This window comes from Hippocampus bargibanti, linkage group LG04, assembly GCF_051943395.1.
Source record: "Hippocampus bargibanti isolate YZ-2025 linkage group LG04, ASM5194339v1, whole genome shotgun sequence".
Taxonomy (NCBI): Eukaryota; Metazoa; Chordata; class Actinopteri; order Syngnathiformes; family Syngnathidae; genus Hippocampus; species Hippocampus bargibanti.
In genome coordinates this window covers 33,149,994-33,175,874 of record NC_142737.1, presented here as the reverse complement: position 1 = coordinate 33,175,874, position 25,881 = coordinate 33,149,994, and the positions used below count along the sequence as shown (strand labels likewise).

Genomic DNA, 25,881 nt, shown 5'->3' with positions numbered 1-25,881 from the left:
CCTGGACAGCGGGACTTGCTCAAATGCCGCTTTTTTTCAGGGCATATTAGTGCTGCCGAGTCTACCAAGCACTCTTTCACGAACTCCCCCTCTGAGAATGGCTTGCTGTTAATGGCTATTTTGTGGGATATCACAAAGCTGGTCTTGGTTGCTGCATCCCTGGATGCATGAAGCCTGGTAAAAAAGCCTTGCTGCGTTTGCAGTTTAGCTAGCAAAGCTTCCGATGTCTGCGCTCTTTCAGCATCAGTTAGGTTTTTATATTTCTCTGCATGTTTCGTCTGGTAATGCCGACTCAAATTGTAGTCCTTCAACACGGCGATCTGCTCCCCGCAAACTAAACACACAGCTTTACCTCTTTTTTTAGCCTGAGCGGACATTTTTGAGGGCGAAAGTCGTCTTGTCGTGATTCAATCGCGCGCATGTTTTGAAATACGCATTATGTCATTATGTGCGTGAATTAAAAAAAACAATTTCAGAATAAAAGCAGTGCAGCTTTAGCCCATGAATGAGGTGAAATTAAAAAGTATGTTTATTTTGAAATTTCCAATTTACCTTACACTCGTGGTCAGAGTCAAGCAAAGGTATGTGGCCCGGGCCATACAATGCCCAGGTCTGTCATACGGGCCAGTCAGTGCCACCCGGAGGGCCGGATGTGGCCCGCGGGCCGTGCAATGCCCAGGTCTGACTTAAGTGATGCTTCCTTAAAAATCTTTGACCACATTCTTAACAGGCAAAAGGTTTCTGACTGGTGTGAGTTCGTGTATGGTTAATTAAAGAGCCCTTCTGAGCGAATCCTTTGCCACAAACTGAACAGAAAAAAAGTTTCTCACCACTGTGGATTCTTGTGTGGCGAATTAAATGGTCCTTCTCAGAGAATCCTTTGCCACAAACTGAACAGGAAAAAGGTTTCTCGCCAGTGTGGATTCTTTTGTGGCGAATTAAATGGCCCTTCTCAGAGAATCCTTTGCCACAAACTGAACAGGAAAAATGTTTCTCGCCAGTGTGGATTCTTGTGTGTTTCCTAAAGTTTCCATTCTCAGAGAATTCTTTGCCACACACTGAGCAGGAAAAGGGTTTCTCACCAGTGTGGATTCTTGTGTGGAAAATTAAACGGTCCTTCCGAGAGAATCCTTTGCCACAAACTGAACAGGAAAAAGGTTTCTCACCAGTGTGGGTTCTTGTGTGGTGAATTAAATGGCCCTTCTCAGAGAATCCTTTGCCACAAACTGAACAGGAAAAGGTTTCTCACCACTATGGATTCTTGTGTGGCTAATTAAATGGCCATTCTTAGAGAATCCTTTGGTACAAACTGAACAGGAAAAGGGTTTCTCACCAGTGTGGACTCTTGTATGTTTATTTAAGCTTCCCTTCTCAGAGAACCCTTTGCCACACACTGAACAGATAAAAGGTTTCTCACCACTGTGGATTCTTGTGTGGCTCTTTAAAGCGCCCTTCTGAGAGAATCCTTTGCCACAAACTGAACAGGAAAAAGGTTTCTCACCAGTGTGGGTTCTTGTGTGGTGAATTAAATGGCCCTTCTCAGAGAATCCTTTGCCACAAACTGAACAGGAAAAACGTTTCTCACCAGTGTGGGTTCTTGTGTGCCTATTTAAAACGCCCTTCTCAGAGAATCCTTTGCCACACACTGAACAGGAAAAAGGTTTCTCACCAGTGTGGGTTCTTGTGTGCCTATTTAAAACGCCCTTCTCAGAGAATCCTTTGCCACACACTGAACAGGAAAAAGGTTTCTCACCAGTGTGGGTTCTTGTGTGCCTATTTAAAACGCCCTTCTGAGAGAATCCTTTGCCACAAACTGAACAGGAAAAGGGTTTCTCACCACTGTGGATTCTTGTGTGGCGAATTAAATGGGCCTTCTGAGAGAATCCTTTGCCACAAATCAAGCAGGCAAAATGTTTCCCACCAGTGGGGGTTTTCGCATGCTTTTTCAAATGACTCTGATCAGTAAACATTTTGCCACACAGAGAAGATTTGCAGGATTTGTTGCCAGTGTGACATGTAAAATCACCGTCAGACTCTTCATCTTGACCATCATCATTTGATAATCTGTTGTCATCATTTTTGGTGCAAGGGTGCTCGGGCTCCTTTCTTTTAATGTCGCAGGCTTCCTCTTCTTCCTTCTTCAGCCACGCAGGACAAGCATCTTCCCTGACGTCTGCATCACACAAAAAGACAGACACACATGCAATTATAATGAAAGTTACTCAGAGATAAATGAGTTCAGATTACCACTCGAAATGTGACATGAACAGCATCACATTTGTGGTGGATTTCAAAAGACTGACGTTGGCGTCGAAAAAGTGCTGCTTTTTGCAGCTTTTTTGTGCACACTTCCTTCCCGCAGCAACACACACTCTCATACACAGCTTTTACCACCCGCGTGCGTTCTTAGCCGAAGGGCTTCACACCCGTATGCATCTAGTGTGCAAGAACTCCTTGAATTAGAACATTTTGCAGAACATGAAGCATGTAAAGCTTTTTTTGTCTTTGTATGTCTCGAACTGTTCAAACAAGCCTACGGTGAGCATGTAATTTTTTTTGCGTGTGTGAGTCTTTTGGGCGAATTTCTTGGTGCACATGGTGCAACCAATGGGATTCTGAAAGGCGGTTGGAAATTAAACATTCTTATTCTCTACTGTGTGCTTGTTGGAATAAAACTGTATATCATGTAGTCACATTATATTCGTAAACTAGTTTGCTTTGTATTATCCAAGTTATTATCACACGCACATAGCTCACATATTTTTGTTATGACTCTCACCACCAGTTTATTCTCCTCCAAGTGCAGCCATGTTACACCCTACTGCACCAAATGTGCCTTTTACTAGATCACTGGGCACTGTAAGTGATTGGACAAAGAAAATGGTGACTGGTAGAGAAAACATGTTCTCTCCGGGAGTCTCATCCCCAGAAGATACACCTCTACCTGAGGATCTTTGTCCTCTCATTGAATTACCAAATCCCAGAGCAGGTCAAAAAGGTGAAGATTTGACGATTAGGGTCTTTAGGACCTGGACAAAAGATGACATCAAGAAGGCCCTTGAGGGGATACCCTTCCCCAAAGAGGACATAGCTGAATGTGTGACTCAAATGGATAATCTAAAATAATCCTACCATCTGAATGGAACGGAAGTTCAACAGGTCCTGACTGGTTTCATGTGAAACGGGGATACACTCCAGCTGATGATGATGGTAGACCATTTGCTCCACATTCTATGTCATTACGCCATCAACTAGAACCACTCATAGAAAGAGTGATTGCTAGATTCCGCAAAAAGGCAAACTACTCTGAGAGGTAGGTGCAAAAAGAAACCAGACGAATCCTTTGAGGATTATCGTACTAGCTTAGAAAAAGTGTTCAGGGCAAACAGTGGGTTACCTTATAGTGACGAAGAGACAGGCCCCTACAAACAACAATTAAAAAATGCCTTACATGCAGGTATTAAAACTGAGATCAGTTGGTGGGTAGCAAAGCATTATATAAATCTTCCATCAGGTAACCTGGAAGAATATATCACACATGCAATTCATGCAGAGGTTACTAAAAGCAAACAAAAGAAAGAAGCACAGGATACTTTTCACATGGGAGAAAGTGAGGTGTACTATCAAAAGAGTGCTAACAACAGGGGAAGAGGAAGAGGTCAGTTTAGAGGTCGGGGTGGACGAGGAAGAGGTGGAGGACGTAGTAGATCACCATACTTTGGGAATCCAAAAGTTTTTTGGACATGTGGGAAACCTGGACATTTCTCACGGGACTGTACTCACAGTTCCTCCCCAAATGAGTCAATGTCAGCATGACTAGATAAGGAACAGTGCGCTCAACTTGAGGAACCGCTACCGTTTGCCTCAGATGAAGCTGACACTGTGCTAGAACCAGAAGGAGTTTTAAACTTACAGGACATACTCTTCTCAGAAAAAGTCAAACCGGAAGTGACAATAATGATAAACGGAACTCCAGTTAACTTCCTGTGTGATACTGGTGCATGCAGAACAACCATCAACATACCAGTACCAGGTATGAAAATAAGTCAAAAGGTAGCAGTGGTAAGGGCAGCCCAAGGGTCAGTATCTCATGTACGTTATACTGAACCACTCTGGCTCAGAGACCCTGATGGGAAATCATGTAAAATGCAAATCTTGTACTTACCTGATTGTCCCGTGAATTTATTGGGAAGAGACGCTCTCATACAGCTAGGTCTTACTATAGCTCCTACTCCTGAGGGCTTGACCATCATTCGAAAAAGACCAGAATCAGTCTATGTTGTTGAGGGTGTGAGAGTACCACACTACTACTACTCCCTTGACGTTATAAATACATCACCTACCTGTGTAGGTTCATCCCTGGTCAACATGGCAAAACTCGCAGTGCATACTGTTCAAGATGTTATGTCACCTGATAACTTACATGTCACCATGTGGTTTACTGAGAAACCAGATGTAAAATATCAGGAGAAACTGGAAAAAGAAACACCTGCCAGAATAGTCATAGATTCTCTATACTATGACCAAGCAGGAAACGCTGTAGCTAGTGTCAACCTACCACAGCACTTAAGAGGACTTTTCAAACAATAGTTTGTACCACATATGTCACTGTGGAAAAATAAAGCATTTCGGTGGAGAGATATAGGGAAATAGTGACTAGGGGAGTACAAACACACGGATGGGAACAAGTCAGTGGGAACACCTACTACAGTGAGATAGCAGGGTTGTTTAAGAAAAATTTACACTGGACAGTAAATGTGGAAGGCAGAGCACATATGACAGGACAGCAACAGTGATCCATTTATTTTACTGAAGCTGAAGAAGCACTCCACAATCAGGTTCCATCCAAATTGTGGTCCCAGGGACCCACAGACGTAGGATTAGTGAAAGGAGCTCAGCCAGTAGTAATCAGTAGAAAGGCTCCAGAATATTTGAAGGAGTACCAATGTAAAATTGAGTGTGATGATGACAAAAACAAAAATATTGATTACAGGTAACATCCGATTTATGACCGGCGCGAGTTCCGACCACCCGTACTTACGACCACGACCGCCAGACTTTTTTTTTCTATGGCTGCCACTGCTCCAGCCAGCAACGCGACAGAGGTCCATGCAGGGTGATTTATTCAGCAACAACACAAAGCGCTGGTCCCAAAAAGAAGACCAGGAGAATAATCAAAAATAAAGAATACCAAAAACGATAATAATCATAAATAATAATAATTGAATTGAATTGTAGCGGATTTATGTGGGACAGGAGATGTGAGACAGTGTCTTTTCGTCAATGGATGCTGCAGCTTCGTGTTTGCTTTCAACATTTAACTTGTAGTAGACGTGCAGATTGCACCATGACGTCCCTGATCCACTGCTGACATGGATGCTTTGATCCTCTCCTCTTTCAACTAGAACTGCTTCATGTCATCACAAAGAGGGTACAGCAAGTCCTGAAGAATGAATGACTCTGTGTCTTTGTGTTGTCATATTTGTTATTTTTTCATTTTTTTTTTCCCCCAAGATGGCGGCGCGTGAACACGCAGCGGCTCCCCTCTCCCGGCAAATTGGCGTTTTCATGTTTATGTTTCTTAAGTCATTATAAGTGCCTTGCATGCTGGGTCCGAGAGGACAGTAATTTCATCTGTGCTGTATGTCATGCATATTAGCATATTTGACAATAAAGCTGACTTTGACTTTGATAATACATTTCATTTATACGCGCATTTGAAAACTGGCAGGGGGACTCGGACGAAGATATTGAAAGTCTAAGGTAATACAAAGTACAAATGCAAGTTCACAGCGTCCCGTTTTCGTACCTGCTGTCCTGAAGAAGGAAGTGGACGTTGCGGGGAGGCGTGGCCCCCCGCCCAGCGGTCAATCCAAACGTGACAATCGGGAGGAAGGAGGGAGGGGTGTCCGCTGAGGCGGAGTGGGTGGGATCGACATGACGCAAATACCGCGTCCGGCTCACGGTCGCCGCCGCCTGTTTGAGACAGGTGACCTCTTCTGGCTTCTCCGTTAGCAGGGAGAGCGATTTTTTGGAAAGCTTGCATGTGTGGGAAGCCGTGCGTATTTGAGTCAGCAGAAAGTGTGTGCACCAACACAGTAATAAAGATCGATAATACGAAATATGAAATGATTAAAATGACACTAAAAGTGATAAGATTTATAAATGAACTCTCAACATTTTGGTATATAATAGTATTCAATAGAAATCGTTGCTTAAAAACAACAGATTGACATCTATACTATCCTGTCCTATTCGAGATGCCAGCGTGTCGTCATTTGTTATGATCACGTGATCCTCCAACCAAAGGGCAAACAAGTAGTGAGAGGTCACTGGGTGTATACAGTGAAAGAGAACCCAGATGGATCTGAGACCTGTAAAGCCAGATATGTAGCAAAAGGATATGGTCAAGTGGAAGGAATTGACTATAAGTAGACATTTTCACCTACAGCAAATATGGTAGCTGATGTTCTTACCAAAGCAGTGACAAAAGCTAAGCTTGAAAGGTTCAGGGGATATTTGTTTGGAGAGTAATGTGAACTGGAAAATGTGAATACTTTGAAGTTTAGAGAATATTGCCAATGTGTAAAATGTTTTATTTTTGCAACGAGGCATTTCTCATGTTGACATTTGTTTTGTTTATTACTACAGAGAGTTGTAAACATGTCTTTGAGTGGGCGTGTTGAGTGTGTTTGATGGTATGAGTGGCAAAGTCATCTTGAGGTTGTTCGCACAGTGATGTTGCCTGTGGACGAGTGAACCTGCGAGAATGTTGTAATGCTTTTTATGAGCATGCGCAGAATTAACGGCCCGTGAGTCAGTTTCCAGACCAAAGATAGACACCTCTCTGCGTCATTATTCTCCCGTGAATATTAGCCATCATTAAAGTGAACGGCTACTTTGGTGACTGTAATAACGCTACGACTGCTGCAGGAATGTCCGGCGCTACATCTCTCCTGTGTGCATTCACTTGTGCTTCAGGTTGATCTTGTCTAAGAATCTCTGCCTCATGTGTGCATCACTGTCTCTGCTACTCCTCACCACACACAAAACAGAGAGAGAGCGACAGAGGAAAGAAAGCGACTGACTCACAGCAGCAAATGCTCCGTTTGGTCTTTAGTCAGGCATCGCTAGTCAAACAAACACATACGAGTTGTACATATGAGTGACGGGAATTCCGGCTCTTTTCAGAGAGCCGGTTCTTTTGGATCGGCTCACAAAAAAGATCTGGCTCTTTTGGCTCCTCAGTTTGTTGCTTAAATTAATTAACTACAAAAAAAAATCATGTAAAATTATGTGAAAACCGAATTACTCATGTAAAAAATACACTGTATCAAATATTTTTAGTTATATGGCTGGATTTATATGTGCACAGAGAGCACTTTCACTTTCCCTGTGGTTATTCTGGTCTGACCATCAGCTGACACTAATTTGCTTTTCATATTAATAATGCTATCTTACCAATTCGGAAAAAATATCATAATTGAATAATTATAACAGCAAAGTGTAATGTAACATTTGTCCACCTGTCTACCCAATACACCCCCCCCCCCTCTCCTCACTCCTGCGTGTGTCTGTAATTCTCCTCTCCCTCCTCTACAACGGATATCGGATATCGGACAATCACGTGCGAGTTTAACCGAAGACGGGGAATAGAGGACAAAAAAAGTCTGCTCCCATTTCCGGCTCCTTGTTAGGAACCAGCTCTCTTAGTTCACTTCAGAGATCCGGCTCCAAGCGCCGGTTCGACGGAATGACACATCACGAGTTCAGATCATGACACTTCGTGTCAGAATCGGTTTGGTCAGAAACAAAAGTCCTGATGTCGCACAAGTTTCGAGACTTTTCATTCTATAAATGTGTGATTTAATATGTGATACGTGATTTCCTACAGCCATTGTATGTTACTTATTTGAGCGCGTGAGTGCATAAACAAAACAATGCACGAAGCCCGTTCAAAAAGACTTGAAAAAAACGAGACGAGCAGTTAAGAGCCAACCTAATCTGTGAAGAACAATTCTTGGCTGCATCCTCAAAATGGCGTCCAGCAGTTGACGTTGTCCCTTGTGGTCCTCTTTTTCTTCACAAAGGTCCTTCTCGTCTTCTGGTGTCCTTCTTGCGTCCATTGTTCACACGACAGTTCCAAAATGTTTCGCTTAAGATCTCTGCGGAGCGATGCGTTGAGCACGAGGCCCTCTTTGTTAGCGGCTAGCAAACTCGGCTAAGCTAAACGAGGCCTCGAAAGTCCAACGAACACCGAGACGACTTTAATCGGACACAAGCTTCAACGAAAGATGTTCTAACCGAGCAAGATAGTGGTGGGTGCTCCGAGTGGCAGTTTTGAGCACGTCGCCGACAAATTCGGGAGAATTTGGTCAACGGGCGTCGACCGCGTTTTGGACCGCAGTACGAGTTTGCGTCAAGTCAGCAAATGTGACTACTCTGCATCCCGGAAATATGTCCACAGTAAACGCCGTTCACCACATTCGGAATAAAAGCATTCTACGCCGTCAACGGTTTGAATTTAAAAAATTGTTGAAAAATAATTCAGGCAACGACGCGTTCACCCAGACAGAATGAAAACGGTCTCAGAATAGCACGAAGAAGAGACAGAAAAAAACATAAACGCTCAATCGAAAATGACAATTTTACATTATTAAATAAAAACAACCCCACTGCAACCAGACCAGGTCGAAGGCACACAAAACAACCCCAAGTATCGAACAATGGGACTGTCGTTCTGATCAGATGTTAGATTAAAAAATATCATCCAAATCAATAAAATAAAAAAAAATCCTTGTTTGGAAATTTGAATCGTATCGTGGATGTTGGGATATATGTTGCATGACATGAGAACATCGTATTTGCTTGTTCGACTAGTGATGCCTGGCTTTAGACCAAAGAAGTTTGCTGCTGCAAGTCAGTCTGATGAGAGCCGACGAGAGACACACATGTCAATTGCCTTCTCCCTCCAACCAACACAGCCGTCCAAAGAAAGAACCTCAACTCTCTCCAGAAGTTGTATCATTTACCGAACCCGCTTACACAAAGCAACACACGGTGTCAGAATTGGTCTGGAAGACAAGAGGACGATAAAAGGACTTGGAAAGGAAGATTCCACGGTGGAAAAAGAATAAGACATTGAGCACAACCCCCGCTAGAAAACGGCAAAAATGGAAGCTTTTCGTCCACCCACAGCTCTGCAGCTAACAGGTAACGTGGTTGAAAACTGGAAGCGATTTAAGCAACGTTTTGAACTGTATTTGTTTGCGATTGGAGCTGATGAAAGCCATTCAAAGATGAAAGCATCCATGTTATTGCACGTTGTGGGAGAGGAAGCTCTAGAGGTCTACAATAATTTCACATTTGATGCTGAAGATGACAAGATGGAGCTTTCAAAAATAAAGGAACAGTTTGAAGCTTACTGCATTCAGAAATGCAATGTGACGTTTGAAATGTACAGATTCTTCTCATGTGTACAGACAGTTGGAGAAACTAGTGACCAATATGCAAATGAGCTGAGAAACAGATCAAAGACATGTGAGTTTGGTGGATTAACAGAATCACTGATCAAAGACAGAATAGTGTGTGGCATTACAGACAATAAACTGAGAGAAAGGCGACTCAGAGAATCAGATCTGGACCTGGAAAAAGCCTTAGCACTGTGTAGAACTGTTAAATCACAGGCTAAAGAGCTGCTAAATGATGCTAGCTGCAATGTGGATGCAGCGGAAAGAAATGCGCACAGATTCAACAAAACAAAACTGCTGATATGAAAGCAAGAGTGAGACAACGCAGTAAAAATAAGATATATTCAAACAAAAATGTTGTACTCGTTGTGGTACGCAACATCCCCCAAAGCAGTGTCCAGCACAAATATGTCAAAACTGCGACAAGGCAAATTACTTTGCTCGTTGCTGCAGGAACCAAGAAATGAAAGGCAAGGTAGATGCAGTAGATGATCATTATGAAGTGGAGGAACTTTATGTGCATGCTGTAAAAGATGAAAGAGGAGAAAAAGCTTGGAAAACTACACTGAAAGTGGAGGACATTCATCTCAAATTCAAATTGGATACTGGAGCCAATGTGAATGTCATTTCATTTATTGCTGGGAAATTTCGAACGACTTTATTCAAGTTTAAATTTGCTAATTACTGCACACACAAAATGAATAAATTCATTACATTTGTTAAAAGTAAAGAACAAAATGAAGAAAGGGAGATGTAATGATTGGATTGGATTTGTCTTTATTATTCTCATTTCACAGCAGCAAAGTGATGAAAGGAATGAAAGTCGAAAAACAAAATACATGAGCTGCTGGAAAGGCAGCCACTCTTGCGGCTTAATGATATGAGCAAATCGTATTTGCTTGATCGACTAGTGATGCCTGGCCATGCTCCTTTCGTGGCCATAGACCAGGGGTTGGGAACCTATGGCTCGCGAGCCATATATGGCTCTTTTGATGATTACATATGGCTCGCCGATAAAACTAAATACACATTGTCGATTTTTCGCCGTTCATTTCATGTTGGGGTTGCAGTTGGCGGAAAGCGCAATTTTAATGGGATGACACTGACCTAGAATGGCCGAAAGCGCCACTTTGATTGGATGATAGTGGCCGTCATGTTGAAACGGGTAAACGGCCCTTTAAATGAGTCCAACTCGTGCACTTCAGCGTGAATTAGAGGAGAGGAAATGTTCTGATTCTAATTTGCAATGACAGTCAAATGTCAGTGACATTTTAACAAGCCCCATGTTAACGTTAGCATCAACATACGTCTGCGAGAAGTAGATTGCAGATAGCAAGTGTGGAAGCTTATGAGCCGTGTGCAGGCTAGCTCGCAGTAACTTCGCCTCTGGACCGCCAAATTGAATTTCATTCCGATCGTTTGCCTGGATTTTTACCAATCACGAGGAACGGAAAACCATTCATGTTAACGGTGAGTACTATCACGAAGTTATTTTAAATAATACATTCTGATATTTTGTTGAAAAGTGGCCGCGCGTGCGTGCGTTTGTGTGTGTGCGTACACGCGAGCGTTTGTATGTGTGTGCGCGCGCGCCTGCGTGTGGCTCTCACTGAAAAACATTTCTAAATATTTTACTTTTATGGCTCTCTTAGTCAAAAAGGTTCCCAACCCCTGCCATAGACCAAAGGAGCATGCACTGCTGCAAGTCAGTCAGATGAAAGCATACGAGAGTGTTTTATGAAAAATGTGCCTTATTTCAGGTTCGGAGAGATCGCAGAAGAGAAATGATTACAAACAACGACTGTATATAGATATACAGTAAAGTCTCGTTATATCGATATTCAAGGGAGTCCGAAAAAATATCGATATAACCGGGACTATCGATATATCCGACCCTGTTTGCATGTAATTTTCTCCGTGCGTGCATAGAAATAGCATCGATATAACCGGGACTATCGATATATCCGATATCGATATAACGAGACTTTACTGTATATTAATGACGTTTAATGATAGGATGCACAGCAGTTCACAATCATTATGCTAGACACCAGTTGTTGCACCTTTTGTCCCCACATAACACTCCAGCATCATGAGTAATTACGATAGACACAAACTGTCACCTTTATGCCCCCACGTAAAGACTCCAACATCACGGTTCAGATCCAGAAGAGTATACCTTACCGTTGACAGAGGGCGGAGAGCCGGCGGACGCCCCGGTAGAGTAGTCTAGACCGAAGAGCTGGACACTCGTGCACAGTTCACAGCAGACTCTAACCGAGATTGAGGAAACTCCCCACTTTATAGACCCACTCATGCTAAGACAAGTGGGCAGATTGTCCACGCAGGAGATGAGTCATTTCCCCCCCCACTCCCTCAGCCCTCCCTCAGTCCTGGGACCAGGTGTTTCAAAGAAGATAAAGGCAACTTTGGCAAAAATACAATCAAGCGTTTGAGAACATGCAGTTGCTCGAGCGGTCTTGTGGATAAGAACATGCAGTTCATCCTTGAGACCAGGTGTTGACGATCAGTGTGAGAGACATACAGAAAGTGGCAAACAAAATGTATGACCATATATGGATGGGTCAGCTCAGGACACCAATAACAATTTCTTCCTTCAGAGAGGCACGCGTGTCAATTGCCTTCTCCCTCCAACCAAGACGGCAGTCTTAGTAAAGAACCTCAACTCTATCCAGAAGTTGTATCATTTACCGGACCTGCTTACACAACAACACTCTCTCTCTTCTTTCTCTCAGACGTGAATCAGCTAATCGGAGACGTGAAATCGGAGAGCTCCGCTTTGGACTATCCACAAGTCCTGCACATTAAAAAGGAAGAGGAGGAGGCCGATGTCACCAGTTTGCCGCAAGACGGCATCTCCAAGGAGAGTGTCGATGACCGACTTCCACCAACCGATTGTGAAGGTAACGACACATACTCCAAAAAATGGCGGCTGTGAAGTCGCAGGCGCAAAGAACATTTTCAGACTAGGGCGCGGAAAATCCTACTGGACCCTCCGCACCCTGCCCACCACCTTTTCCAGCTACTCCCCTCAGGCAGGCGCTACCGATCCATGCGCACCAAATCCAGCAGACATTTAAACAGCTTCTTCCCCCAAGCTATTAACTCTTTGAACTCTTCAACAGTAGCCAAAATGGAACTGTATAGTGCCACTTAGCAGTTTTTTTGACGACGATACAAGTGCAGCGTGTTCTACCGGAAACAAATTCCTTGTGTGTTCTACATACTTGGCAATAAAGATGATTCTGATTCTGAATTATGATGTTATTATTCAATTATTTTCAATTTTACTAGTTGGGAATATAGAACTATTAATATGAAAAGCAAATTAGTGACAGCTGATCATCGGACAAGAGTAACCACAGGGAAAGTGAAAGTTAGCATCCACTAACTGTGCACATATAAATAAAAATATTTGATATAGTGTATTTTTGGTAGTTAATTAAATTGAGCAACAAAAAAAACTGAGGAGCCATTTGGAAGCCAAAAGAGCCGGATCTTCTCAGTGAGCCGAGCCAAAAGAACCAGCTCTCTGAAGGGAGCTGGAATTCCCAGACTAGAAGCGGCGTGTGCTCGCCTGACTCGGGCCTCGTTCTGTCGACGTCGCTTTGCGACTCACGAGAATCCCCTAGAGACGCCCCACAGTTGCGGTAACACATGTGAGCTTCCGCCATATTACGTGAGGTGGAACTGCCCCGGGGTGATGGTCAGCTTGTGGGAGGCCCTTTTATCAAAGACAAACTAAATGGCCGCTAAATATATTGGAAGTGCACAGAGTCTTTTACAATGGATGGACAAGGAAACAGGAACATATTTTTAAGTTAAAAAAATGATGAATGAAAAACAATCAACCAAACGATGTTTTGAAACTGCTTTGCTGTTCTCTCCACGTTGATTATTTTCCCACCAGGCGGGAACATATTTGCAAGCTCCTACTTTGAAGACTGTTTCAAAATTCTGCTGCCGCTGCGCCTCTTTGGCAAAAGTCTTTGATGCGATTTGGATTTCCGTGAAGCGCACGGAGTTACCGGTGCACAAAAGCCACCCTTGCTCGCCGAGCGCCGGTCAGTGCGTGCGTTTTACTTGTCGGCGTGCCGCGTGCGGATATGCGAAGCCAAATAGTACTTACGGGCGAAGCTTTTTCCGCACACTCCGCAACTATAGGGCTTTTCTCCCGTGTGGATTCGCATGTGCTTGACCAGCGTTTCCTTTCGGGCGAAGGTCCGGCCACAAGTGGAGCATCCAAAGGGTTTTTGGCCGGTGTGCGTCATCATGTGTGAGACCAGCGTCTTCTTTAGGGCGAAGGTCCGGCCACAAGTGGAGCATCCGAAAGGTTTTTGGCCGGTGTGCGTAATCATGTGCGTGACCAGCGTCCTCTTTCGGGCGAAGGTCCGGCCACAAATGGAGCATCCGAAGGGTTTTTCTCCCGTGTGCCTTCGCATGTGCTTGACCAGCGTTGCCTTTGCGGCGAAGGTCCGGCCACAAGTAGAGCATCCGAAGCATTTTTCTCCCGTGTGCGTCCTCTCATGGCGCACCACTGATGCCTTCCAAGAAAAGGCCTTGCCGCAATCAGAGCAGCGAAAGGGTTTTTCTCCCGTGTGGATTTTAACATGTCTGATCAAGTCGGAATTGTAAGGGAACTTTTTACCGCAAACGGAGCAGTGGAAACGCTCCTTCGGGGAGAGACACTTTTGGCATTTGCGGGACCTTTTCTTCCCGGGGACCTTTTTTGGAGAGCCCGGCCACGTTCCGTCCTCGCCTTGCCTGTCGGCGTCCGACATTGGTGCCAGGAGGTCATCTGGCGGCGACCCTTCAGCCCACTCGGGTGCTTCGTCTTCACCCGCTTCACTTTTCAGGCGGCCGCCGGTCGGGCTGACATCGGCCTCAAAATGGGAGGAGCCACGCGGACGCTCCAGCTCCAAACCGGAGTGCCCCCACGGCGGCTGAGGGGGAGTTTCTTCCAGACCGCCGATCATCCGCCGGAAATCTGTGGGACGCAAGCGACGCAAATACAGTTAAACTCGGTTTTCGACCATAATCCGTTCCAGAATCATTAGTGGCGCTTTGACGCCCCCTTGTGGTCCCCCTTCTCCCATTTCAATTTGCTCGCTGAACCCAAGTCCAATATGATACAGATAATACATTTGATAATGTGAAAGCGCTTTTCATCACACTCAAAGACACTTTAAAGGACAACCGATACCTCCGGACAAGTTGCATCCATAATTTGTAAAATTACTTCAAATTACTTCTTATTCGCGCATTTTACAAATATTCCACCCTATATAGCTACATCTTACATTTTAAGACTTGCGCTGAATATTCCTGAAGTCTTGTTTTTAAGTGGATGACGATGCTCTAAGTGACGTCACAGAGGGAACGCCGCTGACCGAAAAAGCGACACACAATGCATTTTGGGTACTGTTTTCACCTGAAAACACTGTTAATCGCGAAATTATAAGGAAAACTACATAAATAATGTGATGGTGAATCGTGTTGCAGCCAATTGCGGTAACACGCACAAAGGTGTAAATTGACACAAATTCCGAGCGGACAAACAATGCAGCATTTCCAACCCAGCAGAGCAGAGTATAGCGCCAGCCGAGGAGCTCCCCGGAGTGCCCGAATTCCCGCTTGGATAACCGCTGGCATCCTCTCAGCCTGACAATGGGTAGAAAGTCGCTTCCAGTGGTGAAAGGGAGCAATTGTCATAATAGTGGAGCAAACTCACCGGACAAGCATTCAGCTGCTGGAACGAGGAGCTAACCGGAGTTAGCGATGGATAACTGCTGTCATTCATACGTAAGTTCGTAACTCTTCATCTTGATAGTATAAACAACTTTTTGCATGCACAACCAGTAAACAATCCGCATTGATAGTGACACCTTGTAGCTTATTTGTTATTCATGCCACATATCACGGAAGTTGATGCTATATTGCTTATTCACTGAGCTTCATATATGCTTCATATGTCGTGTCCTTCACCAGTTTCGTCGCTTACGACTCGAATTGAGACGGAAGGACTTCTTGAATCGATCGAAAACATTTATGCTTTCCTCTTCAGAACTACAGTGATACCTCGGTTTACGAACCCCTTGGCTTACGAACGTTTCGGTTGACGAACGGTAAATTTATGAAAATTTTACCTTGGCATACGAACTTTTTTTCGGGATACACACGGAACTGCCTCAATGAATGATGTGTCGTTCGCAAACGAGCCCGTTCTTCTAACAACAAAATGGCAGCCGGCCTGTTATGGTCCTCTATTCCCCGCCCCCAGTCTTCGGTTAAAGCCACGTCATTGGTCAAGAACGCAGCAGTGAAGGGGGTGGGGTTTACAGATAGCGAGAGAGTGAAGTCGTTCTCCAAAAAGAAAATGGCTGCCGCCTTTTTTTGTCCTCTATTCCCCGCCCCAAGTCTTCGGTTAAAGCTACGTGATTGGTCAAGAACACAGCAGTGAGGGGAGGTGGTTTAAACATTAAAGACACAGACGGACGACAATGAGAGAATTTCAACTTTGATGGTTCAAAGGCAGAGTGTAGACTGCAAGGATAAAATACCCCATCAATCAGGCCCCACAAACAACCCGCACAAGCCATCTGTCCACTTGATACAAAAGGCTATCAACCCAACTAAACAGAACACAATTGATGAGGAACTAGATAAAATTATCGCAGAGAAAGCACCTAAAAGGGATCATTCTTCAAAATGGTGAAACAAGAAGGCTACGTTCCTTATCAAGTTTTTAATGCTGAGGAAACCGGCCACTATTCCATCAAGCCATCAACGACCATCACAAAGGTCAATAAAACAACTTTATGATACAGTACAGTTTATTTCTTTCATTATCATACCATAGCACATTTATTATACTTAAAATAAGGTATATTTTGTGTAGTTTTAAGGCTTAGAAAATTAGAAAGTAGAAAATTATGTTTTATGGGGACCTGGGAACAGATTATTCTCATTTTAATGGTTTCCTATGGGAAATTAATTTTTGGCATACACACTTCGCCGACACACTCTGTCTGGGAACCAATTAAGTTTGTATGCCAAGGTATCACTGTACCTCCAATTTTTGTCCCTTACGAACTCTCCGCGAGACCTATAACAGCTATTGGCAAACTACGGCCCGCGGGCCACATACAGCCCGTTAGGCTTTTTAATCCGGCCACCGAACTTGTCCAAATTATAGTAAAAACAAAGTCTGAAAGTCATGACAAAAAGTTCGCGGACAACAGGGTAGACAACTATGAAAAGCTGCCTGCCCCATATTTCACAATTTGAAACACAATAAAACAAGTAATAGCAAAAAAAAAAACATTGCCGCATAGTATAGTTTATTTTTTAAATTAAGGCTGTACCTACCTATCTTAATTTACGGTAAATATCCGTGGCTGAAGATTTTTCTCCAGTTGACGTTTGTCATCGTGGTGCACAGTGCAATGTTTGCGTTGTGTTGTCTGGTTCAAGCCACTAAGCTCCTTTCATAATTCTCAAGTCCACTTTACAGTCACAGTATAATGTAGATTTACGTTTTGTAGCGTTACAAATTTGGTTAGTTTCTTTTGAATCTTTCTTCTGAGCTGCGGTACTGTGCATCTATTTTGGAAAACGATATGCAAATGCACGACCTTATAACGCTTGGGAAAGTCTGAAGCATGACGCAGGCTTCTGATTGGCTGCCGTGCTGAGTATAAAAGTTTCAACTGCAGGTTACGATACATACTGTTTGCGCGTGAAGGCGAGGGCGTCCGTGGCGAGTTTGTAGAGCGCTTGGTCAGGACAATCCATCCATGATTTTGCGGAGTTTAACACAAGTAGATGTTGAGCTTGAGTGTTTCGTTGTGTAATAATATGTTTTGAATGTTGAAAGTGATTCCATTTTTCAATAAATGTTGATTTCGTTAACTTTGCACCTTTGATTGAAACTTATTAAAAACAGACGCAATCTTGATAAATCACAGTGCATATGTTTTTTTAATCTGCTTCCATTTCCTCCTCCAAGTATCTGCGAAATAGGATGTAAACACCATATTCCTTGAGACAAATTTATTTATTATCTAGTATCTGCGAAATAGTATGTAAATGCCATATCTTGCATATTGCTTGAGCCAAATTTCTTAACTGATAAGGGGTATTTTTCACCTATGAGGTTTGCACACACTACATTTAAAGGACAACCGACGTCTCCGGAGAAGTTGTGTCCATAATTTGTAAAATGGCTTCAAATGACTTATACTGGGCGTATTTCAATACGATTCCACCGCATATAGCTATATTTTACATTTTAAGACTTGGCCTGAACATTCAGGAAGTCTTGTTTTTGAGTTGGTGACGAGTACTCACGTGACGTCAGAAAAGGACCGCCTCCTCACCGTAAAAAAGACGCATTGTAGCGTCTTTCCATCACGTCAATGTATTTTGCTGTACTGTTTGTTTTGAAAACCTTGTGTTACATACAAAAGCCGCCAGCAGAGGGAGTCCAATCTCCATGAAACGAATATATCAGCATGTGGAAACGGGCTGCTTCATTCCTCACAGCTCGGTGGCCATTTTATTGCCTCTTTTTGAGTGCCTCAAAATGACACGGAATAAATTCTTTAATCGATTGCAAACATGTATAGTTTCCTCTTCAGAACTATTTGAATCATATTCATAACTGGATTTTTGGAATGTGCACGTCTACTACAAGCTAAATGTTGAGACCAAACACGAAGCTGTAGCATCCGTTGACGAAAAGAGATATTCTCACATCTCCTGTCCCACATAAATCCGCTTCAATTCCAAGCCGCGACAGTTCCACATACATGCACATTAAATGAGGTTCAATTAGATTAGCCTTGCTTAGTCTCATCGGTGGAGAAATTTACGTTTCACAGCAGCAAAGTAATGAAAGGCAGAAGAAAGGAAAATAGTAGAAAAACAAACTACAGGAGCTGCTGCAAGGGCAGCCACTCGTGGAGCCATCTTGAAGTCAAAACAACCCCAAAAAAAAAGTAATTTATTTATATGGTTATTTGGTTTGGATTAGCCGATTTCACGGTAAGATAAGAGCATTGTCATCAAATGGTGAGTATAGTTTTTGCTTTTTTGAATGTTGCTGTGCCGATGACCATTTTGTGTTTGGGAGCCTTTTACTGAGCGAGTTGCTTGTTCTGTAGCAACAAAGGGACAGAAGTCTTCTTGTGCCGGTTCCAAGCCCGGATAAATACAGAAGGTTGTGTCAGTAAGGGCATCCGACGTCAAAGCTTGGCTGAAACAAACATGCGGATCAAACCTCTAAAGATGGAGGACACTGATTTGCTGTGACGACCCGTTGAAGGGAAAAGCCCAAAGGAAAAGAAGAAGTCGGATCCTAAAACATGCCCAGAATCGAGCTGCTGAAAATGTTCTTTGCGCCTGCGACTTCACAGCCGCCGTTTTTTTAGAGTATGTGTCGTTACCTTCACAATCGGGTGGTGGAAGTCGGTCATCGACACTCTCCTCGGAGAGGCCATCTTGCGGCAAACTGGTGACATCGGCCTCCTCTTTTTCCTTTTTAATGTGGGGGACTTGTGGATAGTCCAAAGCGGAGTTCTCCAATTTCACGTCTCCGATGAGCTGATTCATGTCTGAAAGAAAGAAGAGAGAGATTGTTGTTGTGTAATCGGGTTCGGTAAATGATACAACTTCTGGATAGAGTTGAGGTTCTTCACTAGGACTGCCGTCTTGGTTGGAGGGAGAAGGCAATTGACATGTGTGCCTCTCGTATGCTCTCATCTGACTGACTTGCAGAAGCGGATGCTCCTTTGGTCTACAGCCAGGCATCACTAGTCGAACAAGCAAATACGATTTGCTCATATAATTACAGTGTCCTTCTTGCGTACATTGTTCACACGACAGTTCCAAAATGTGTCGCTTACGATCTCTGCGGAGCGGTGAGTTGAGCACGAGGGCCTCTTTGTTAGCGGCTAGCAAGCTCAGCTAAGCTAAACGAGTCCCAGAAAGTCCAACGTACACCAACACTACTCTAATCGGACACAAGCGTCAACGAAAGATGTTCGAACCGAACAAGATAGTGCTGGGCGCTCCGAGTGGGCGTTTTGAGCATGTCGCCGACAAATTCGGGAGAATTTGGTCAACGGAGCCACACAGTCTCAGCTTGAATCAAGTCAGCAATTGTGAATATTCTGCATCTCGGAAATCTGTCCACAGTGAACGCCGTTCACCACCTTCGAAATAATAGAATTCTAAGCCGTCAGCGGTTTGGATTTAAAATAATGTTGACAAATAATTCAGGCAACGACGCGTTCACCCAGAAAGAATGAAACCGGTCTCAGAATAGCACGAAGAAGAGACAGAAAAAAAGTCAACATAAATGCTCAATGAAATAAATAAATATCTGGTGGACACGCCGTACTATTGCACCCCGTGAAATCAACAGCAGTTAAGGGACGTCATCTGAATATGCTCAACAATGGATTGAGATGAATACGTCTAAATCTAATGACTTCGATATAAATCATTCAACGACGACTAGCGGTGGATATTCCTGCAGCAGTCCTAGCGTTTAAACAGTCACCAAGAGGGCAGTTTCCCTTCACGATACTCTAATGGCTAATACAGTGAGACCTCAACTTACGAACTTAATTGGTTCCCAGACACAGTGTGTAAGGCGAAAAGTGTGTATCTCAAAAAAGATTTTCCCATAGGAAACCATTAAAATGGGAATAATCCGTTCCCGGGTTTCCATAAAATATACTTTTCAATTAAATAAGCCTTAAAACTACACACAACATACCTTATTCTATGTATAATAAATGTGCTATTGTATTGTAATGAAGGAAATACACTGCAATGTATCATAAAGTCACTTTATTTACATTTGTGATGGTCATTGATGGAATGGCGTTGGAGGTCGAAGGTCAAACGGAATTGATGTTTGGAAAGAGGCGCATTACATGAGGACTGTAATTAAAGAAATAAACTGTGCTGTAAAATAAAGTTTTATTTACCTTTTTGATGGTCGTTGATGGCTTATGGAAGGACAGTCACCTTCCATAAGGACTGTTGGTAACTTAACCTCTGGTGCTGTTCAGTCGTATGCTTCCGCCGAAGATCACTGCGCCAGCCGTGTTGGGTGTGTATTATGAAAATAGTGCTTATTATAAGTTTTAATTTTCAGAAATTTGAAGTGTATAAGACGAAAAGTTTGTAAGTTGAGGTGTTTGTAAGTTGAGGTCTCACTGTACTCACGAGAGAATAATGACACACAGCTGTGTCAATCTGGTCTGGGAACTCAACAAACATTTATTCTGAGCATGCTCATAAAAGGCGTGACAACTCGCATGATTCGTTCGTTCGCAGGTGACATCAAGATGTGAAATTACCCAATCATGTCTTTGCCGCGCACACACACACACACATGGAGGGAGAGAGAGAGAGAGATCGCCAGCGACGCAGCGAGAGAAAGCTGACTCAAAGCAACGAATGCTCCGTTTGGTCTCTAGTCAGGCATCGCTAGTCGAACAAACAAATTCGAGTTGTTCAAATTTGTGATGGGAATTCTTTTGGATAGGCTCTCTAAAACGATTCGACTCTTTTGGCTCCCAATGGCTCCTCGGTTTGTTTGTTTTTTTGCTTTAATTAACTACCAAAAAAAATCATATAAAATTATGTGAACAATGAATTACTCATGTGAAAAATACACTATCAAATATTTTTATTTATATGGCTGGATTTATATGTGCACGGAGAGCATCCACTAACTTTCACTTTGGTTACTGTGGTCTGATGATCAGCTGTCACTAATTTGCTTTTCATATAAATAAGGCTATCCTCATACACAAAAGTAAAAAATATCATAATTGAATAATAATAACAGCATAATGTAATAATATTTGTCCACCTGTCTACCCAAACACTGCGCCACCTCTCCTCACTGCTGCGTGTCTGTAATTCTCCCCATCATCCTCTACAACGGATATCGACCAATCACGTGCGGATTTAACCGATGACCGGGGGCGGAGCAGCCATTGTATGTTACTTATTTGAGCGCGTGTGTACAAATTACATTACACGAAACCTGTTCAAAAAGCAAACAAGCGAAATGAGCAGTAAGAGCCAACCTTGTCCGTGAAGACCAATTCTTTGCTGCACCCTCCAAATGGCGTCCTGCAGTTGACGTTGTCCCTTGTGGTCCTCTTTTTCTTCACAAAGGTCCTTCTCGTCTTCTGGCGTCCTTCTTGCGTCCATTGTTCACACGACAGTTCCAAAATGTTTCGCTTACGATCTCTGCGGAGCGATGCGTTGAGCACGAGGCCCTCTTTGTTGGCGGCTAGCAAACTCGGCTAAGCTAAACGAGGCCTCGAAAGTCCAACGAATACCGAGACGACTTTAATCGGACACAAGCTTCAACGAAAGATGTTCTAACTGAGCAAGATAGTGGTGGGTGCTCCGAGTGGCCGTTTTGAGCACGTCGCCGACAAATTCGGGAGAATTTGGTCAACGGGTGTCGACCGCGTTTTGGACCGCAGTATCAGCTTGCATTATGTCAGCAATGGTGACTACTCTGCATCCCGGAAATATGTCCACAGTGAACGCCGTTCAACACCTTCGAAATAAAAGCATTCGACGCGGTCACCGGTTTGGATTTTAAATAAATAATTCAGGCAACGACGCGTGCACCCAGACAGAATGAAAACGGTCTCAAAATAGAAGAAGAAGAGACAGAAAAAGTCAACATAAACGCTCAATCAAAACTGACATTTTTTCATTACTGTTAAATAAAAACAACCCCCGTAACCAGACCGGGTCGAAGGAACACAAAACCACCTAAAGTATCGAACAATGGGACTGTCGTTCTGATCCGATGTGAGATAAAAAAACATCCAAATTAATAAAATAAAAAAATCCTTGTTTGGAAATTTGAATCGGATAAGCGCATGTCTTGATATGAGCACATCGTATTTGCTTGTTCGACTAGTGATGCCTGGCTATAGACCAAAGAAGCTTGCTGCTGCAAGTCAGTCTGATGAGAGCCGACGAGAGACACACATGTCAATTGCCTTCTCCCTCCAACCAACACAGCCGTCCAAAGAAAGAACCTCAACTCTCTCCAGAAGTTGTATCATTTACCGAACCCGCTTACACAAAGCAACACATGGTGTCAGAATTGGCCTGGAAGACAATAGGACGATAAAAGGACTTGGAAAGGAAGATTCCACGGTGGAAAAAGAATAAGACATTGAGCACCACCCCCGCTAGAAAACGGCAAAAATGGAAGCTTTACGTCCACCCACAGCTCTGCAGCTAACAGATAACGTGGTTGAAAACTGGAAGCGATTTAAGCAACGTTTTGAACTGTATTTGTTTGCGATTGGAGCTGATGAAAGCCATGTGAAGATGAAAGCATGCATGTTATTGCACGTTGTGGGAGAGGAAGCTCTAGAGGTCTACAATAATTTCACATTTGATGCTGAAGATGACAAGATGAAGCTTTCAAAAATAAAGGAAACGTTTGAAGCTTACTGCATTCAGAAATGCAATGTGACGTTTGAAATGTACAGATTCTTCACATGTGTACAGACAGTTGGAGAAACTAGTGACCAAATGAGATGAGAAACAGATCAAAGACATGTGAGTTTGGTGGATTAACAGAATCACTGATCAAAGACAGAATAGTGTGTGGCATTACAGACAATAAACTGAGAGAAAGGCGACTCAGAGAATCAGATCTGGACCTGGAAAAAGCCTTAGCACTGTGTAGAGCCGCTGAGACTGTTAAATCACAGGCTGAAGAGCTGCTAAATGATGCTAGCTGCAATGTGGATGCAGCGGAAAGAAATGCGCACAGATTCAACAAAAAAAAACCGCTGATATGAAAGCAGGAGTGAGACAACCCAATAAAAATAAGATATATTCAAACAAAAATTACGTCCTTGTTGTGGTACGCAACATCCCCCAAAGCAGTGTCCAGCACATGGGAAAATATGTCAAAACTGCGACAAAGCAAATCACTTTGCTTGTTGCTGCAGAAACCAGGAAATGAAAGGCAAGATAGATGCAGTAGATGATCATTATGAAGGCGAGGAACTTTATGTGCATGCTGTAAAAGATGAAAGAGGAGAAAAAGCTTGGATCACTACACTGAAAGTGGAGGACATTCATCTCAAATTCAAATTGGATACTGGAGCCAATGTGAATGTCATTTCATTTATTGCTGGGACATTTGGAAAGACTTTATTCAAGTTTAAATTTGCTAATTACTGCACACACAAAATGAATAAATTCATTACATTTGTTAAAAGTAAAGAATAAAATGAAGAAAGGGAGATGTATTGATTGGATTGGATTTGTCTTTATTATTCTTGCAGTGGCGAAAATACATTTCACAGCAGCAAAGTGATGAAAGGAATGAAAGTAGAAAAACAAAATACATGAGCTGCTGGAAAGGCAGCCACTCTTGCGGCTTAATGATATGAGCAAATCGTATTTGCTTGATCGACTAGTGATGCCTGGCCATGCTCCTTTCATGGCCATAGACCAGGGGTCCGGAACCTATGGCTCGCGAGCCATATATGGCTCTTTTGATGATTGCATATGGCTCGCCGATAAAACTAAATACACATTGAGGCCGGGGACTAGTGAGTGTGAGAGCCACTGTCCAGGATGAAACATCCAAGCTCCATGAATACATCAAAGAGAAGGCTCCAACGGATGATGTACTCAGAGAATGTCTCAGACAATGGGGAACAGAGGATGAGGTGCTGGAAGAGGGACAATCATGGGAGGAAAAGCCCCTACACGGGATGTACCACCGAACCATAGCAGAAGTGGCTGATCTCAAGAAGTCCTATCAGTGGCTAGAGAGGGCTGGCCTAAAGGACAGCACAGAGGCACTCATCCTGGCTGCCCAAGAGCAGGCCCTGAACACCAGAGCCATAGAGGCAGGGATATACCACACCAGACAAGACCCAAGGTGTAGGTTGTGCAAAGAGGCACCTGAGACAATCCAACACATAACTGCAGGGTGTAAGATGCTGGCAGGGAAAGCCTACATGGAGCGTCATAACCAGGTGGCTGGCATAGTCTACCGAAACATCTGTGCGGAGTATGGACTGGAAACCCCTAGGTCAAAATGGGAAACACCTCCCAAGGTAGTAGAGAATGACAGAGCAAAGATCCCGTGGGACTTCCAGATACAGACTGACAAGATGGTAATGGCCAACCAACCAGATATCGTGGTCATAGATAAAGGGGAAAGGAAAGCCGTTGTCGTGGATGTAGCGGTCCCGAATGATGGAAACATCAGAAAGAAGGAACATGAGAAAATCGAGAAATGCCAAGGGCTCAGAGAGGAGCTGGAGAGAGCCTGGAAGGTAAAGGTGACAGTCGTGCCTGTGGTGGTCGGAGCACTCGGGGCAGTGACCCCCAAACTCGACGAGTGGTTGCAACAGATCCCGGGAACAACATTGGATATCTCGGTCCAGAAAAGCGCAGTGCTGGGAACAGCACGGATACTGCGCAGAACCCTCAAGCTTCCTGGCCTAAAAAAAAATGGGGAACAGACACCACCCATGATGGGTGAGACGAGGATTTATATATATATATATATATATATATATATATATATATATATATATATATATATATATATATATATATATATATATATATAGGGGGCGGCCCGGTAGTCGAGTGGTTAGCACACCGGCTCCACAGTGCAGAGGTCGCCGGTTCGCGTCCCGGTCCAGCCTCCCTGTGTGGAGTTTGCATGCTCTCCCCGGACCCGCGTGGGTTTTCTCCGGGTCCTCCGGTTTCCTCCCACACTCCAAAAACATGCATGGCAGGCAGATTGACCACTCCAAATTGTCCATAGGTGTGAGTGTGAGAGTGACTGTTGTATGTCTTTGTGTGCCCTGCGATTGGCTGGCAACCAATTCAGGGTGTCCCCCGCCTCGTGCCCGAAGACAGCTGAGATAGGCTCCAGCAACCCCCGCGACCCTAATGAGGAATAAGCGGTACGGAAAATGAGATGAGATGAGATATATATATAGTGGTACCGCGGTTCGCGACCATAGTTCGTTCCAGGACCCTGTTCGAAAAGCGATTTATTTTTTTTCGAACACCGAAACCACCTCTTTGCTCCTGTCACTTGCGAGTTGACAATGCGGGGGGGGGGGGGGGCTGCCTCTCCCGGCCGTTCGCCACCCGCTGTCATTCTCTAATCACGGACATGGGACATTTATACGGTTCGCGATCACCTCGCCAATGCCGGATGATTGACTCAACTCCCCACCGTACCTTCGATGCGCGTAGTAAGCGGGTCGGATCACCCCCTGGCTTCTTACTCGCTGTGTTTTCTTTTATTTGTGAATAAACATCCTGCTTGGGTAGTACGTGTCTG

General features: G+C 43.7%; 1 protein-coding gene across 2 annotated transcripts in view; it reads right to left on the bottom strand.

The window, feature by feature from the left end:
* Window positions 1-1,148: 1,148 nt before the first annotated feature.
* The window catches only part of LOC148899801 (uncharacterized), a 205,621-nt gene continuing 180,888 nt past the window's right edge, over window positions 1,149-25,881 (bottom strand). The window contains exons 4-6 of one of the 2 annotated variants that reach the window (XM_088995212.1): window positions 18,938-19,105; window positions 13,621-14,478; window positions 1,149-2,173 (exon numbers count right to left, since the gene is read on the bottom strand). In XM_088995212.1, the coding sequence (XP_088851338.1) occupies window positions 1,191-2,173; window positions 13,621-14,478; window positions 18,938-19,105 (2,009 nt within the window). In that variant the 3' untranslated portion in view covers window positions 1,149-1,190. Of the gene's footprint in view, window positions 2,174-10,263; window positions 14,479-18,937; window positions 19,106-25,881 lie in introns of those variants that run through there. The other variant, XM_088995214.1, reaches the window with a different exon arrangement.